Here is an 18,135-nt window from a genome sequence, read left to right as displayed (position 1 = left end):
CTATAGTATTTCTTCCACGTACATGGAGACACTTCTCTTCCACATACATGGAGACACATCTCTTACTTTTAGGCTTTGGTGTTCTTGTAAGACAAGTGTGTTGAATCAGGAATTCTTTACCTACATATGGATGGGTCTTTCTCAGTTTGCATATTCTTTAGCTGTCTTTGTCTTTGAGGGTGCTCCATTTATTTATTTATTTATATTTTTTATTAGATATTTTCTTTATTTACATTTCAAATGTTACCCCCTTTCCTAGTTTTCCCTCCAAAAATTCCCCCACCCCCCACTCCCCAACCCACCCACTCCCATTCCTGGTCCTGGCATTCCCCTATACTGGGGCATAGAACCTTCACAGGACCAAAGGGCCTCTCCTCCCATTGATGACCGACTAGGCCATCCTCTGCTACATATATAGATAGAGCCACAAGTTCCACCATGTGTTTTCTTTGATTGGTGGTATAGTTCTAAGGAGCTCTGGGGGTATTGGTTAGTTCATATTGATGTTCCTTCTATGGGGCTTCAGCTCCCTGGCTCTCTGGCTCCTTCATTGGGGACCTTGTGCTCTGTCCAATGGATGACTGTGAGCATTCACTTCTGTATTTGCCAGGCACTGGCAGATCCTCACAGGAGTCAGCTATATCAGTGGGTGTTCCTTTTAGAAATAGGAGCAGTGACTCGGTAGGTTAGGTGGGGTGTGATTTGTTACCACATACACGGTTAGAGCCCTGAGAGCAGAGAGGAAAGTAGTGAAACTGTCTGGGAGCTAGTTTCCTATCTGAGGCAGGAGCAGGCTGCAGAGGGAGAAAGGGGGCAGCTGGTTATAGAGTGTGGCGTGGAGTACGATGGTAGCCCAGGCCACTGCCCTTGGCCTACCTTTCCTCAGGTAGGAAGAGAAGTGTGGAGATCATTTGTCCTGCTAGTGTCCTTCTGCCTTGGCAAGTTTCCTGGCAGTTTACTGCTGGGTAAGGACTCAAGCTTTTTCCTCAGTAGTTTTCAAAGTGACACCATATTATTATTGTTATTCTTCCTTAAATATATAGTGTGTATTTATGTATTTCACTTATTCAATGACTGTTTCAAAATGTATATACAATGTATGTTGATCATATCTATTCCCCACTCCCCCTCACTCCCTATGAAAACTCCTTAACATGCTCTCTTTCCAGCATCATGTTCTCTCCTTTCCCTCTCTGTCTGTCTGTCTGTTTGTCTGTCTCTGTCTCTCTGTGTCTCTGTCTCTGTGTGTGTGTATGTGTGTGTGTGTCTGTCTGTCTGTCTCTCTCTCTCTCTTTCTGTGTCTCTGTCTCTCTCAGTTAGTGTTGCCTGCTGGAATAGTGACTACTCTTGCTGGCGTGACTTTGTGCAGGGGGTCATATTGCATAGGGCTCATGATGGTATCTTCATAGACACTCCCTTTTCTGCCAGTTTAAATAACCCAGGCAACTAAAGAACAAAGTTTTTTTTTTTCAAATATTTTTATTTGACCAAAAAACTTATTACAAAAAACAAAACAAAAATGTCTCATCCAAATCAAGTGTGCCTGATTTCTAGAAGTGGTTACTTTGTTTGCACTTTGCTTTTTGAGTGTGATAGATAGTCCTGGTTTTGGAAGTCTGAATGACCTGTGGTCATGCACTGGGCCAGCAGCCCTTATAGAACCGGAAACTTGCTTCAAAGCAGAACGACACTTAAGGAAGCATCGTGTATAATCTGTAATACCAGCTGCCACTGAGCAGACTGAAGCCTGCAGACCTGTGTGTGCATAGCTCCTAGTCAGTTGTGTGCCACACATGGCATGACCAGGCAGGCCACCCTCTTCATAATGCTCTTCACCAGCGTTCTCAAGACGTAGAGGCTTTGTTTTGTTTAAAACCCTTTTTTTCACCTGAGTGACTAAGTTCATAATCACTGTGCCATCTGTACTTCCTACTTTTAGGAAGAATAAAAGTTTGTACACCAACTGACCGCTGAGAGAGGAGCTCAAGAGAACAGCATCTCCGTCTGTACACTGCGGACATATTTAAAGTGCTGTTCCGGTCTCTGTTGGTCCTAACAAGAGGCAGCTGGAATGGGCTTTTCCTACTTCTGTAATACAGAAGTCAGTAACATTTTCATGGCCTCCAGAAAGATAATTGCAGAGTTACAAGTTGAATTTCTGCTCTTTTGATGGATGGGGCTTGAACCCATGATCTCATGTTGCTAGGCAAGTGGTCTGCCATTGAGGTACACCTCCGCCTGAACTACTTTTAACTTGTTGATCTAGTAACAGTTTCTGTATAGAGGCATAAAGGAGAAAATAAGATACGTTGTTTTCCCAATAGTGTGTGCTAGTACAGAGGGAGGAGACAAGTAGTCTGAGAAGTTCCACCATTCAGGACCTCATTTAGGTCAAGACTAAGCACAAAGGAAAAGGAAAAAGAATTTCAGAGGATGGAACAAATTAGTGTTTGTTCCAAGCTCTCTGGAGAATATCTATTATAGTAGTGCTTCAGTTGTGAATGGTCAGTTTATAAAATATAGCAAGCAAAAGTAAAAGACTCAATAGTGAGTAGCAGATAGGAGAGGCGACAGGAAGCAAATCACTGAACCAGGTGCTCTCAGTGTCCAGCAGAGACACTGGAGCAGCCTGATTGAGACAGAAATTGAGGGTTTGTAAACATCCAGCAGAAATGGTCGGGGAAACTGAGGCAGTTCACTGGAGTTCCTGATTGAGTTTTTCTCCAGGGATGCGTCACTGTCTAGGGGTCTTGATCAGGTTAATTTTCTCTGCCAGAATTAAAAGGCAGAAGAAACTCAAGTGCAACATGTCGCAGGGGGAGAAATCTCACACAGCAGGCAGATCAGTCTGTGAAGAAAGGCTCCATTGGGGTTGAGGAAATGCACCGAGGAACACAGAGAAAGATCCTCTCCACAGCAGAGGGAGGACTCTGACCTGGAGATCCAGCCTTTCTTGAGACTCCAGTTTTTAAGGATCTTTGAGGGGTCTTCTTTTCCCTAAATTCCTCTAAGTGAGAGTTGGTCAGTTTGAACCAAGACAGGTGGCTGATAGGCCTGCAACTTTGGCAGAAACATGGCCTTTTCCAGACTTGAACAGTTCAGCAGTCCATCACCGAAGGGCCCAACTGGCAGGAGAGAAAGCCAGATGAGCCTTTGTTCTGTGTTTGATATCGTGAGATAAACAATAGTGATCTTTGTGGGAAATGGCTCACCTTGAAGCTGCTTGCAAGGATACAGGTTTTACTCTTGGGCTGCTTCATTTTCTTTCCTCTCCTTGGTACAGAGCTAGGGGCCAGCCCGACTCTGCGCAACAGGCTCTGGAACACACTTGAGGGAAACATGCTCCAGTCTGGAAAAGGAGAGGCTCCTTAGCTTCCAGGGTCTGCTTTAACAAGCTTACACACACAGCACGTGACAATCTGTTTAGCAGTATAATGTACATTTATATTTAGTGAGTTTATAAAGAGAACCCAGAGGAAGAGAGATAACAGCCATCAACAGTAGAATATATATATATATATATATATATATATATATATATATATATATGAATATATAGTAGACTATATATATAGTAGAATATATATAGTAGAATATATATATATATATATATATATATATGTGTGTGTNTGTGTGTGTGTGTGTGTGTGTGTGTGTGTGTGTGTGTATGTATGTATAAATAATTTTGGGACTCTAGAAGTTACATTTCTCAAAGGATGTAGTTTATCATGTTTGAAGATTGTTGGTACAAAAACAAGCTCTTACCTTACAGCAAATGAAAGGTACTTTATTCTAGAGCCAAATTTCAGTGACCATGGCCCAGGAATACATATTTATGTGACTCCAAATAATAATCTTCCAGTGTGGAAGTGTCATGAAGTATTATGGTTTTATGAAAAAAAGGAAGTCATAAATTAAGGCAAGTTTAAATTTATTATGGTGGGCACATCAGAGAGGCATTCCAAGAAGATGGGGGAGGCTCACAGTTTATCTCATGATACTTTAGCTTTTGTGTTGGTGGAAGCTAGTAGTCTGCTACAATAATAGATTCCAAAATGTTGTTATTTGGTAGACATATGATGTTAGTTCCTCCGTAGAGCTGGACAAAGAATGGCTATTCCTGGTATAAAGCCAGCCTGAGGTAAGGTAAGGCCTCTGGACCTGCAACCTCCCAGCCATTCCAGCTGCTCAGAAGTTCTAGTCAGTAGATCACCCTTCACAGACAACTTTCTTCCAGGAATTGTCCTTGATAAGATTAAGCAGCATTTACAAATTAATTTTTAAAAATGAAGTAAAAAATTAGGTGACAGTGATGATCCATGCCCTTAATCCCAGCACTTGGGAAACAGAGAAAGGCAGATCTCTGAGTTCGAGATGAGCCTGTCCTACACAGAGTTGTAGACTAGTCAGGGCGCATAGTAGACTCAGTCAAAAAAGTGAAAAACACGTGAGCTGGCTCATTTCTCTTGGATTATCTTTTACAAACAAAAGTATAAAGTGGTTTGGAGGGACCTTGTTCCAGTTTACTTGAGGGAGGAGAGCGAATGTGGACAAACACAAAGATTACATGCATGCTGGCCCAAAGCAAGCACAGTCCATTTGTTGTCAAAACCTGTGTTGGAGATAAGAGGGTTTTAGCATCTTAGCAGCTGTGTTGAAAGCTTTGACTCTTAAACAGCAGCAAATGTAGAGCAAACCATAATGGCTTCTTTCCCTTTCTAGTGTCTCAGTTTCCTGGTTTTCTTTCTTGCTCAGTGTAGCTGGGATGACTAGGTTGTAGGGCAGGACACACACCTACGAGCAGGATAATTGTGTGCTTCTGAGTTCAGTGCATAGTTGAGACACTTAGTAAGGAGTAGCTTTTATTGCCCTCCCTCCCTTCCCTCTTTCCTTCCCTCCTTCCTTCTCTCCTTCTTTCCCGCCTTCCTTCATTCTGTCCACTCCAGTGCCCTCCAGTGGCAGAGGGAGCAGGCTCTTGCATGTTGTAGGGACTGCTTGGGTCATATTTATCTTGCAGTTGTGTTTTCAAGTGGCTGCTTCTTGTCATAGTTACAGCCAAAGATCTATTCCTGGGCAAAAGCCAGAATACAGCAGGCTGACTAACTTTCTTCAGGGACAAGCCAAATACTTAGGGAAAGGAACAGGGATCCCAGGAGATTTCTTTGTCACCTTTGACTATTCAGTGCTGGAACACAATCTAGTGTTCTATATAAAGAGAGCCTTAAGACTTGGAGTTTGCATACTCAGGCCTATCTATTAGTAGTTCAGTGACCTGCTGTTTGTTGAGTGTTGTCTTGTGGGGATAATAAGACCTTTATTCTCCGTCTCTCACAAGTATTCTGACAGCCAAATAGCATGATGTGGCAGAAGCCCCCCCCCATAAGTTCCAGGCAGTACTTTAACTGTTTTGGTTTACTTTCACCAGTAGCAAACATGAATAAACTGTCCTTAGCACAGTGCCCCACGATGTCAGAATGGCACACCCACAGTTAGAGCCGAGAGAAGGGGCTCAGGTGTAATGCTGACGCCGCCTCCCTCACAGATGGTTCATGTGCTTGTGTGTGGGACTTATTATAACTAAGGACTGTATCTGAGAACTTGTAGAAACCACTCATGGGAAGACAAGATTTTGGAGGGGCCAGAGAGATGGCTTAGAGGGTAAAGGTCCTTGCCACCAAGGCCAATGACCTGAGTTTGATCCCTGGAACCCATATAGTAGATGTGGGAACCAACAACTTTCCTAAATTTTCTTCTGACCCCAACACATGGCATGTGTATTCACTTCTCCCAAATAAGTTAATACAATTTTTAGAAGGGCTTGGGAGATGGCTCAGTGGGTAAGAATCTGATTTTGGATCCCCAGCATCCACGTACAAAACAAAATAACAATAGCAACAGGCAGAGCTGTGTATACTAAAGCCCAGCCTGAAGGAGGGAGACACGTGGAGCTCATTGGCCAGGCAGCCTGGCTAAACCCGGAGCTTCCAGGGTTCCTTGAGAGACCCTGTTTCCCAGCGGTAAGCTGGGGAGTGAGAACGTGACTTCTGAGGCCTTGCTCTGGCCTCTGCATGGCCAAGTGTGCATATACAGACTGTGCAGCTGGACACTCAGGCATGGACATGTCTCTCACAGAGCAAAATACTTGGACAGATGTTTCATAAAAGAAATACTGACATTAAGTAAGTGTGTTAGAAATACTCACTTGTTAGTCAATAGAGAAATACAAACTAAGATTGCAAGAGACCACTTACTGCTTGGTAGATTGGCCCCAAGCAGTTGTAAGTGTGTCAGAATGCGGAGCAGTGCGAATCTCAAACAATGCTGGGGAGGGTGTAAAGAAGTGCAGCACTTTAGAAAACAGTTTGGCAGTTTCTTAGAAAATAAAGATAAACCATCAGTCTCAAGGTCCAAGTGTTCCATGGGATAAATGGGAATGTGGCCACAGAAGTTCACGGCAGCTTTATTTTAAAGAACAAATTATGTGGGAACAGTGCAAATGGAAGTCCCTTGAACGTGATTCAACAACCTGTGTTGTAGTCTCAGGGTGGAATACTGCTCTCACTGACAAGATGGATGAGGCCATGACAAGCTTTGTAGGACCCAGATTAGTCAGTTATGCCAGCACAAGGAGAAAGACTCAGGAGAGTTTGCACTATAGTTGTTGGACTTGAAGTTGTTAGACAGCAAAGCTGTCCTAGCAGTACTGAGCGTCAGCCAGTAGAGGGCGATAGATCCCTTGGCACTGGAGTTACAGGGGCTTGTAAGCCACCTTGTGGGTGCTGGGAATCAGACCCAGCATGAGATTCTTGCGGACATTTCAATTTCTTTAGGGCCCATTGTCTTAATAGTCCAATAGTCAGATTGAGAGACACAGTGTGCCTTTAGAATATCTTTCTGCCAGGCCTGTTATGCTAGCAGAAATACTTCAGAGGTGTCCAGAGCTAGAAATAAGGGCCCTTATTTGATTGTGATGAGCAGGGCAGGTTTAGGTGGCATATAGAGTTGTCTTATCTTATTTGTTATAGTGATTATGTACTTTACATGTCTTGATTATTGTTGTTATCATTTCATATTGGAAGCTTTTCTTTTTATATGATATACCTCAAAAAGAGAGAATCATGAGCAAGCTGGGTAACTGCAGTGCGAGGGGTGTGGTTGCATAAATGGGTCTTCCTGTGTAGCTCGCAGTCTGTAGACATGGTGCAGAAAGACAGTTGGGAGGTCAGAGCCAGAGAGAAATACTGAGGACCATCCAAGTGTTTGGTCAGTGGCAGCCTTGTGAAGGAGCCCAGAGTTTAGCCTGATGGGTGAACAGGAGTCATGGTGGACAGGAAAGGCATTCCAGGCCAAGGCTGCCGGAGATGAAACTTCATCTTGTGTTTTGTGAGCAGGAAACCCCACAAACTGGAGTTTAGTTGGATACAGGGAAAGCTGGAGCAGGACAGGTTGGCGCAGAGATGAAAGCTGAAATGTTTTTCACATTTACTTAACCCTCCTCTCATGGAATATGACCCTGCACTCTTTTCTTGGGTTCTTAAAATTTGGCTTAAAACAACCAACAAAAACAACAGAACAACAGCTTCCAAGGAGGAGAAAATTAATTGACTCGTTTTCTTCAGATTGGCTTCTGCTACACATTCAACTTAAGGCTGTGCTTGAGGTTCTGTGAACTACAATGGGGTCAGAAAGCCTTTGATTGACAGCCACCTGCAAAGATGGCTCACTTAGGTGTGACTAGTATCTTTAAGGAAAGATCATTTTCTTTAGTAGCAGGATAGGGAAGTTAAAAGTCTCTTCTACATTTCAGTTTGGAAAGGGCCAGATCTGAAAATTGATTCAAGTACATATATCTGCAATTCTATTTTATAATATACTATTTTAATTAATGTTTATAGAGTTTCATATATTGATTATTTTCACCCACTCTTCCCTTCCACACCCCACTCCTAATTTCTTTTTTTACAAATTTATTTAGCCTTATTCATGGGTGTGTGTGTGTGTGTGTGTGTGTGTGTGTGTGTGTACCATGTGTGGGAAATACTCATAGTGGCTAGACGAGAGTGCCAGATTCCATGAAGGCAATCAAACTCAGGTACTCTAGAAGACCAAACAACTGTTCTTTATCATTAGACCATCGCTCCAAGCCCTTCCCTAAGCTCATATTCCCTGCCTTTTTTAGAAATAACTGACCCAGTCCACTTTATCTTGCCCATATACTCATAGGTGTGGGACTATCCATCAGTGGCCACACCCTTAAAGAAAGTGTTCTCTCTGTCCCCAACATTTGAAACTCTTGAGTATCACTCTTAGGCCTTGGAGTGGTGTAGCAGGGAGGGGACAGCTGCACACAGGGACTTCAGGGAATGAATGAGAGCTGTTTGGAGGGCCTGCTCTGAACCCACTGCTTTCTTGTGTGTTACAGGCAATGGAGTTTGAGGGCTGGGCCGACACCCTGTTCCTGCTGCAGTTCACCCTCTCCTGTGTGATGGGGTAAGCCTTTAATACATTCTTATCAGATCATTTCCTGGAGAAGTAGGTATCAGAAATTTGCTCTAGAGTTCTCCTCCCTTGTTTCTGAGTGTCTTGTTCAGTTTCCTGAGTGCGTTACCTTCTAGATCCTGGTAGCTTTGTATCCCCCTGGGAATATGCTAAACTGATGCCAAGCCACACCCAGATGGATGGAGAGATGAAAGGGATATTTATCTATCATCCCGCTGTGTGATAACAGCCACTATATTTCCATTTATGTCATTTCATTTTCCTCAACATTGACATCTGACACCCATCACTGACTCTCACATACAAGAAAGCAGGCTCTGAGCTTAATTATCCTAGTTTGCTTACTGGCTGGCAGTGGTGGGATCTCAATTTGGGGCTGCTTGACTTCTGTGTGGAAGGGGAGAAGGTCTTGGTAGTTCCCGCTGTGTTTTCTTTAGCTGGTCTCTTTGGTTGCAGCTCATCTCTGGACATGCACACAGGAGACAGGGCTTCAGAAGCCTCCGTGATCGGGGCACTAGACACATTGTGGAATAGCTGCTGAGCAGACCTGCCATCTCCTCTTACATTCTCATTTTGTTTTCTTCCATTATTAAGAAGCTCTCTTGTCTTCATCCTGGCCATGGGTCACTTTATCCCAGATGACAGGGGCCTAGGAGCCCTGAGCATTCTGTCTGCCTTGCATGAGTTAGCAAGAAGGGTGTTCTTTAAAGAGCCCTCGTCGTTGTGAATGAGCTGCTCATGGTTTTGGTACCTCTAGACAGAACTGAGACGCGTGTTTCTCTTGAGTGCAGTTTCAAACCCTGCATCTATAGAGAGGCATGAGACGCTCTCAGTTGCTCAGAGCCCACGTGGCCTTCACTGGGTCTTCTCTTAGTGAGTGACTGGGGGACAGCAAGCTCTCACCATAACAGCCTTCCCTTCTCTGCCCTAGGTTCATCTTGATGTATGCTACAGTACTCTGTACTCAGTATAACTCTGCTCTTACCACAACGATAGTTGGATGCATTAAGGTGAGATGAAATAGCAATACTGTTTCTTCTTGGAATTTGCTTTATTTAAAAGTTGTTCCTCTAAATTAAAAGTCCGGGGCCAGTTGGTTTCATTTTAATCTCAAGGGAGGAGTAAATGATTGGTTAGTTCACTGTTGTTTTTGCTACTGTCTGCTGTTTGGTCTTACAAGTAAAATATGGGATTTTTCCTATCTTGACTAGCCACAGTCTTGTGAGCCACAGTGGACCTTCTGAAATAGTGTTGATACAGCTTTCAGAAATCAACCATCATTTTCCCAAGTTGTCTTAAGCTTCCACGTAAGGATCTCAGCCTCACAAAACCTTAGATTGGATTCCATGTTCCTTCAGTATGGTAGGAAAGTCACTTAGAGTAGCTAGTTACAAATAGAGATTCTTAGCCCTGCCCTGGGTATACCAAATCACATCCTGAAAAGCAACGCTTAGACCCTTAGCTGCATAAAAAGTGGGGGTTGCAGTCTTAGCTTTGAGTTAATATGATGCTTTTTGGTACTTCCCAGCAATTTCTGTGGGGAAGAGATTGCTCAACATAATTTGCTGTGTCCTTGTTTGTTTCCTAATTTGTGAGGACTGGATTCTCTGTCCCCTTCTGTTCCCTGTGCACGCTATGCATATCAGTCACTTCATCCAGTGAGAGGTCCTATCACATTCCATTCTAAGATACCTGATAACCTTGTTTACTTTACACTTAGTTTTGTCTTTCCACTCAAACAATAAGAATGTCTGCTCCGTGTGACCATCATTAGAAAGTGCGGATTATTTCTGAATCCCCTCCCAAAGGGCACTTCATTACAAAGACAGTTTTAAGTTTGGTTTAATCCAGGGGTCTGCATATGCCAGGCAAGTGCTCTAGCACTGAGCTGCACCCCAATCCTGGCCTTGGACACACATCCTCAGTTTTGTCTCACAGGCTCATGGAGGAGAGTCCGTGGTCTAAGACGTGGCAGTCACAGCTCAGGGAGTTTGCTTGCCAGGAAGGGGAGGAAGTGGGGAGGTAGGGGATGGATGTGAAAGGAAGGACATTGGGGAGATATCAGAAAGCTGTATTCTGCTTTTGTAGTCTGAGAATACTTAAGGAGCCAGAATATATTTGTACTTGGGAATCAGAAAAGAGAATTAAAAAAAAATTTTTTGCCTTTTATTTTTAAATTTACTTTTTGGTTCTTTTGAAATTAAAGTATAATTCAGCATTTTGATCTTTCCCTGTCTTTCCTCAATCCCTTCCTGTACCCTCTCAAACTAATGTACCAACGGCCTCTTTTTCTTTGTTATTGTTTTATATAAACACACACATATACAAAAAAAATCTATAAATACAACTTTACCAGTCTGTTTAATGTTACTTATATGTATATGATTCCAGGTCTGGCCACTTGGTATTGGATAATAAATTGGGGGATTCATCTGTGGAAATACTCACTTTTGGTTGCCTTTAGTTCTTTGTGTAGTGATAGGGGCCCGTAAGATTTCCCTATTCCACATTAGCGTGTTTGTGTGTTTGTTGTAGTTGTTGTCCTCGGTCAGGGCTTGTTTAGGCAAGGTATCATAAGCAAAGCTTCCCTGTCTCTCTAGGAGACACAGTCCCACAGAGGATTTCCTGATCCTCTGGCTCTTACAATCCTTTTGCCCTCCTCCTACAGTGTTCCCCGTGCCTTAGGTGCAGGAATTACGTTGTGTATTTACCAAGTGTGGCTAGTCGCCTCACAATCAGTTATTCTCTGCATGGTCTTTATCAGTTGCAAAGAGACGTGTCTTTGATGAGGGGTGAGTGTGACCCATGAGTGTGAGTGTAGTTGGGAATTAGGCTGGCCTAGTAAAGTGGCAGTAGTAGGCTCCCTCTAAGATCCATGGCTTCACTGGCCCTGGGTAGTTGGCTAGGTTCCCAGTACCAGGCATGGTTTCTCTCCCATTAAGTGGGCTATAAGTACAATTAGATAGCTGCTGGTTTGTTGTTTGCTTCCCTCTTTTGGAAGCTTGCATAGCATCTTCTGGTACTGTGAAAGCTAGTTCTCAGAGGTAAGACTTTCAAGTTGGATTCAGCTCAGATCCTCCAAGTCCTATATCCAAAGTGCTGGTGTCATCACCAATAGGGACTACGTAGTAGAAGTGACTTGTAAAATTGTGTGTGTGTGCCTGTGTGTGTCTGCCGCAGGGCACCCGTGCAGGTCAGATGGGACTTTTGAGAAAGTCAGTTCTCTCCTCCGACTCGGGTTCTTAGCTGGACTTAGGTCACAAGTTACCTGCTGAGCCATGTCACTGGTCCAGTAGAAGTGATTTTAGGTTACTTTGAAATGACTTCTTATATGTTTTGTTTTGTTTTGCTTTGCTTTGCTTTGCTTTGTTGAAATAAGGTCTCTCAATGTAGTCCTGTCTGTTCTAGAGCCTAGTTATGTAAACAGGCTGCCTTCAAACTCACAGAGATCTTTGTGCCTCTATCTCCTGAGTATTGGGATCAGAGGTGTGTATCTGTGCCTGTCCCTAACTCTTCTGTTTTTAAGATATCAAGGAAGCTGGCGAGATGGCTCAGTGGTTAAGAGCACCGACTGCTCTTCCAAAGGTCCTGAGTTCAAATCCCAGTCAACCATATGGTGGTTCACAACCATCTGTAACGAAATCTGATGCCCTCTTCTGGAGTGTCTGAAGACAGCTACAGTGTACTTACATATAATAAATAAATAAATCTTAAGAAAAAAAAAAAAGATATCAAGGAAGAGTCCCCAAAAACATTATATGTTAGTCAACTCTCCATCTTCTTTTTTCATAATTTTTTGAGGGGAGTTGTTCAAGGCAAGGTTTCTCTGTGTAGCCCTGTCTATCCTAAAACTCATTTTATAGAACAGGCTGGCTTCAAACTCACAGAGATCCACCTGCCTCTGCCTCCTGACTGCTGGAATTAAAGATCTGCACCACTGTTACCTTAGTTTCCTTTTCATTTTTAAAAAGAAAATGCTTGTTCTTTACCCTTCCCTCACAGGCCAGCAGTTATTCCCATGGGGAGAAAGTCATGTCACCCACACGAGGAGGCAGAGCAAGCTGATGATATGTAGTAGTCTTCATGTACATGAACGAGACTGTCCTTTAGAGAGACAGGTTGGGAGAGCTCATGTTAGAGATCCCTTATTCCTGGTCTTCCTCTTGCTACACTCAGATGATAGCCTTTGTTGGTACTGTATGCTGATTTATTTTGTACTTGAATCTCATGAGTATTCATACACATATATTTAAAAAAGCTCACTTAGGGCTGGTGAGATGGCTCAGTAGGTAAGAGCACCCGACTGCTCTTCAGAAGGTCTGGAGTTCAAATCCCAGCAACCACATGGTGGCTCACAACCATCTGTAACAAGATCTGACTCCCTCTTCTGGAGTGTCTGAAGACAGCTACAGTGTACTTACATATAATAAATAAATAAATCTAAAAAAAATAAAAAATAAAAAAAAATAAATAAAAAGCTCACTTAGAGTTATATAACCATCTATCACTATTTTTCTTTTTAGAATATATTAATAACTTATATTGGAATGGTCTTTGGTGGAGATTATATTTTCACATGGACAAATTTTATCGGCCTAAATATCAGGTAAGTAAAAATATTGAATTAAATATACATGTACTGACAAGTGCTGTTTAGGTACTCAAATAGTGTCATAGCATAGGATTAGGCTAGTCATTCAACTGTAAATCTGTTGACTTACAAAATAAATTTATGGAGTGCCTACAGTTTACTAAATATATTTTAATGTCTCTAGCTAATGTTGTATAAGAAACAAAGGCAATGGCTCCATATTCATGCATATGATTTGGGGTTGCACACCCTCCCCTGTGCCAAAGAAGACTCATTAAACTTTATGATAGGTAATGCTCTCAAGAAATTCAGGGCTAAAAACCACCAGTTCTATTACTGTTGTAAGTATCTGACTGCAGATATCTCACTGCCTTTTAAAAATATTAATTTTGTGGGGCTGGGGAGATAGCTCAGCAGTTAAAGAGTACTGGCTACTCTTCCATAGGATCCAGGTTCAATTTCCTGCACCCACATGGCAGCTCACACCTTCTGTAATTCCACTTCCAGGAGATCTGATGTCCTCATCTAGACTTCACAAGCGTCAGTCATACATGTTAATAGACAGGCACAGCATTCATACACATAAAATAATAAACTGTTTGGAAAGTAATTGTTATTTAACAATTTCTTATAAGAATATAATGTATGCTGGGTCCTCACTCCTTGCCTTAATAACCCCCATTGCTATCCACTGCCATTCCCTTCCCAGATCATGACTTTGTTTTTTGTTTTGTGACTCTTTAATTTATCCAGTGCCGTCTCTGTGAACTTCAGATTGGTACTATTCATAGTAGAATCCTGGATAACCCACTAGAATGGAATCTTGGATAGCCCTGCATAATCCAGTGCAGTGGAATCCAGGATAGCCCACTAGAGTAGAACCCTGCATAATCCAGTGCAGTGGAATCCAGGATAGCCCACTAGAGTGGCACCCTGCATAATCCAGTGCAGTGGATTCCAGGATAGCCCACTAGAGTGGAACCCTGCATAATCCAGTACAGTGGAATCCAGGATAGCCCACTAGAGTGGAACCCTGCATAATCCAGTGCAGTGGACTCCAGGATAGCCCACTAGAGTGACACCCTGCATAATCCAGTATAGTGGATTCCAGGATAGCCCACTAGAGTGACACCCTGCATAATCCAGTGTAGTGGATTCCAGGATAGCCCACTAGAGTGACACCCTGCACAATCCAGTGCAGTGGAATCCAGGATAGCCCACTAGAGTGACACCCTGGATAACCTACTCTCCTGGTGGGTTGTCAATGGGGACACAAGTGAAGGTGGTGGTCCCCCCCTCCCCAGATCTATCAGTAGCAAATAGTTAAGCAGTGAAGGGTGGGGTCCCCTGAGCTCCATCCATCATTGACTGTTGACAGACCCATTCTTGTCTAGACCCAGTGCAAGCAATCATAGCTGCCTGTGAGTTCATGAGTGCCTTGGTTGTGTCTTGTCCAAGAGCGATGACATGTCACAACCTCCTGGCCCTTTCATTCTTTTATCCTGCTTTCCTTCAGTGTCCCTGTGCCTTGGAGGGATAAGAGAAATATCTCCTTTAGAGCCTGTCTGTCATCAGCCACCTACTCCCATCATGTTTTACAGAATGGAGTCTCTACACCTTCACTTTTGCTCATTGGAACAAGGCTTCTCTGATTAAGGCGTAATGTTTATCTGTGGCTATAAACATAAATATTTAGAAGGCAGCTTGATGCCAGTTCATTTGTTAAGCAGCAGTATTGTGTATCCTTCTCCCCTGTGATTTTGTTTGCTATAAGTTTTTGACAAGGTTTACAATAACAACATGAATTCCCTCCTGTGGAGTGGGTCTCAAATCCAACCAGGGAGGTAGTTGATTACCCCTATTATAACAGTAATGCCACTGTTGTGCAAGTGGGCACGGCTCTCTTGGCAGGATGGTCAGGTAGACTGTAAGATGAACAGCTTGATAGAACCCTGATGCCTTTGGTCCCCAGTAGCTTACAGTTAGTACTGTGTAGGACTGAAAGCTAACGAGCGAAGAGGACACTTCCTGCTCAGTTCCTGCTGGATTTGTCTGTATCTTGCATCCAGGTGGTCTGGTATCTTCATCAATAGAGATTATTGTTTAGTTATGAGGGGCAACTAAGAGGGGTGGCGAGGGCTGGTATGGTTTTGAAGGGGCTTTGGGGTCTCCGTCCAGCTGTTTTTAAGGAAGTGTCCCATATCTGACACTAGGCTTTTTGTTTAATAAAAAGTTTCTGCGAGCAGCTTTTCCAGTCAGGCAGAAAAACCTCCCTTGAAATGCTCTCTCTCTTAATAAGTACATTTTAAAATTTGGCTATAAGCTAGTAAGTTTCCATATAGCTTTTCATACACACAGTATATTTTCATACACACAGTGGAACACACAGAATTAGAGCTTTGAAGCTCAAATCCACACGTGAGGAAGCATGTGCTATGTTTTCTGTGCCTGATTGCATCACTTACTATATTTTTCCAGTTTCACCCATTTAAATGCATATTTCATAACTTCATTCTTCTTTACAGCGGAGTGTGACTTCGTTGTCTAGACCTATCAGGTTTCCATGATTCAACAGCTGATAGACATGTAAGCTGGTTCCAGGTCCAAGCCATTGTGACTAGAGTGGCAGTGCACTTGGATGAGACATGTCTCCATAGTAGCACGGGAGCTCTTTGGGTGTGTGCCCAGGCTCCGAGGAGTCCTCGGTGGATCTAGCTGTCGCTCTTGCAGGAACGTGCACGCAGATTCCATAGTGGCTGCCTCAGCCTGCTCCTTCCCAGCCTCACCGCCTTTCTTTCAGCTCGTTGGCCATTGTCAGTGAAGGGCTGGCTGACATTGTATGGAAGACTTCTCTTAGTTCTAGGCCTTGAATTTTGTGGTTTTAAGTATTGCTTATATGCCTATGTGTTATCCAGTTTATTTTTGGGCCAGACCTCTCTCCTGATGTTAGTCTTGTCTCTTTAGTAGCCTGCTTGCCACTGCTGGCTGACTTTCCCCACATGCAAATCCTTTAATTTCCTCCTTGTTAACTCTGCCCACCATCCTGGGCCATCTTAATTGCTGGAAATTCTTCCCTTCCAGGTGAAAACCAGTCTCCATTGTGTGTAGGAATTACTTTAGAATTTATTTTTACTTTGTGTATGTGCCTGCATCTGTATGTATGTCATCTTGGTACCTGAGGAGGCCCAAAGAGTCAGCTCTCTCCTTTCCTTGGATTCACCTTCCCTTGGGTCTGGGGCTAGCCCTTGGACTGACTGAAATATCTTACCAGCCCATCTTCTTTTTAATTAGCAGCTAATGATATAATTTTCTTAACTTTCCACTTCAAGTATAAAAAAATGATGATACTTATTTGCTTTATGGATAAATATGGAAATTAATAATAGTAATGGATTAATCATCCTCCATTGGCTTTCCCCTAATGTTTATTGACCACCTACTTAGGGTGGAATTGGCAGGAGGAATTGGTGGAGCATGTGTTGTTTTAGTCACTGTTCGATTGCTGTGGGGAGCCACCACTTAATTGAGGACTTGTGGCAGGGCACTTGGCTGCATACGGTCAGGTTCGGTGTTGGAGAAGTAGTGCAGAGCTTTACATTCTGATCCACAAGCAGAGGGAGACAGACAGACAGACAGACAGACAGGCTTTTGAAACCTCAAAGTCCACAACATACCTCCTCCAACAAGGACACACCTACTCTAAGAGCACACCTCCTAACCCTTTCCAGCAGTCCACCAGCTAGGAGCCAAACATTCAAAGATAGGAACCTACTGGGCCATGCTCTCAAACTGCAGTGAGGTACCTGGAGATTGCCTCTTGAAGGCTGTGAAGTGGTATGCTCTATTTGGATGAGAGCGGATGCTGGCTTTTGTTTGTCTTTGAGTGAGTTGCTGTTGCTTCTGAGTTCCCATTTTCTTATGTGGGATGAAATTAACTTGCTGCTGAGTTAGAATGACAGAATCCAATAGGATTCAAATCCAGGCATTCCAACACCTGTTCAAATGTTATTTTCATTACAGCTTTTGGCAAGGAAAGTATATTTAGATTATTCACTTTTTCTTTAAAAATGAAATTGTCTTTGTTATTTCTAGGCTGCTTTATGGTTGCTGTTCTCTTTGACTAGTCAGCATGCAAAGATGAAATTGTGATTATTAACTTTTTTAATGCAAAAGCTAAGCTACAAAGACTACTTAATAGATTTTGCTTGTTTGGAAATTATTTCAGTTAGTTCTTAACAGACTGCACAAGGAAACCACCAACTGAACTATATTCCTGAAGAATATGTGATTAAGCCTGAACAAGTATGGCTCCCCTATACCCTGCCTCCATCCTTTGTTGTATTAAGAAAAGCTTAGCTGGGCTATGGTGGCACATGCCTTTAATCCCAGCACTGGAGGCAAAGGCAGGTGTCTCTGTGACTTTGAGGATCGTGTGGTCTACAGAGTGAGTTCCAGGACAGCACAGGGATGCACAGAGAGACCCTGTCTTGAAAAACTAAAAACCAAGAAGAAGAGGAGGAGGAAGAGGAGAAGAAGAGGGAGGAGGGGGGACTTAAGAGCCAGGCATGATAGGTCACATAGCAAGTTGTTAGCAGCCTTAGCCACATATGTCCCTATCTCAAATATTAAACCCAGAGGAAAATGGAGTGTCCCCCTCCATGGCCTGCTTCAAGTGCAGGAAGCATGGGCGTGCTTAGTAGCCTCTCAGGGGCCTCTCAGCTTGCATTCTGTGGTTAAGGAGGAGCTCATGTTTTCATTAGAGCACACAGTTAGGAGCCTGTCTGCTTTGTGTCCAGAGTCCACTTCCTCAGTGGTCAGCAAAAGGTCCCCTCCCCCAAAAAGCAGCAGCATGGAGGGTGGGGAATGAGCAGTGAAAATCTGGGCTCTGGCCATGGCCCAGACCTGAAGAATAGAGATGCCATAGTCTCATGGGCACCCAGGATAGAGTAACGTGATTAAACAGTTAAATACAATCAGTAACTCGTTCCAGTGTATATGTTGTGAGTTTTGACAAGAGTATTTCACTCTGAGTCTGGCTCTCCCAC

At 43.2% G+C, this 18,135-nt stretch overlaps 1 protein-coding gene across 1 annotated transcript in view; it reads left to right on the top strand.

Moving 5' to 3' along the window:
* Slc35d1 (solute carrier family 35 member D1) overlaps positions 1 to 18,135 on the top strand; it is a 44,858-nt gene that overhangs the window by 17,687 nt on the left and 9,036 nt on the right. The window contains exons 9-11 of the mRNA XM_021200655.2: positions 8,423 to 8,490; positions 9,431 to 9,509; positions 13,023 to 13,105. Coding sequence (XP_021056314.1) covers positions 8,423 to 8,490; positions 9,431 to 9,509; positions 13,023 to 13,105 — 230 coding nt within the window. The remainder of the gene's footprint in view (positions 1 to 8,422; positions 8,491 to 9,430; positions 9,510 to 13,022; positions 13,106 to 18,135) is intronic.

The sequence above is a fragment of the Mus pahari genome, chromosome 6 (genome assembly GCF_900095145.1).
Source record: "Mus pahari chromosome 6, PAHARI_EIJ_v1.1, whole genome shotgun sequence".
Lineage (NCBI taxonomy): Eukaryota > Metazoa > Chordata > Mammalia > Rodentia > Muridae > Mus > Mus pahari.
Note: the sequence above shows the minus strand (reverse complement) of the source record. Positions and strands in the feature narration are given on the sequence as shown.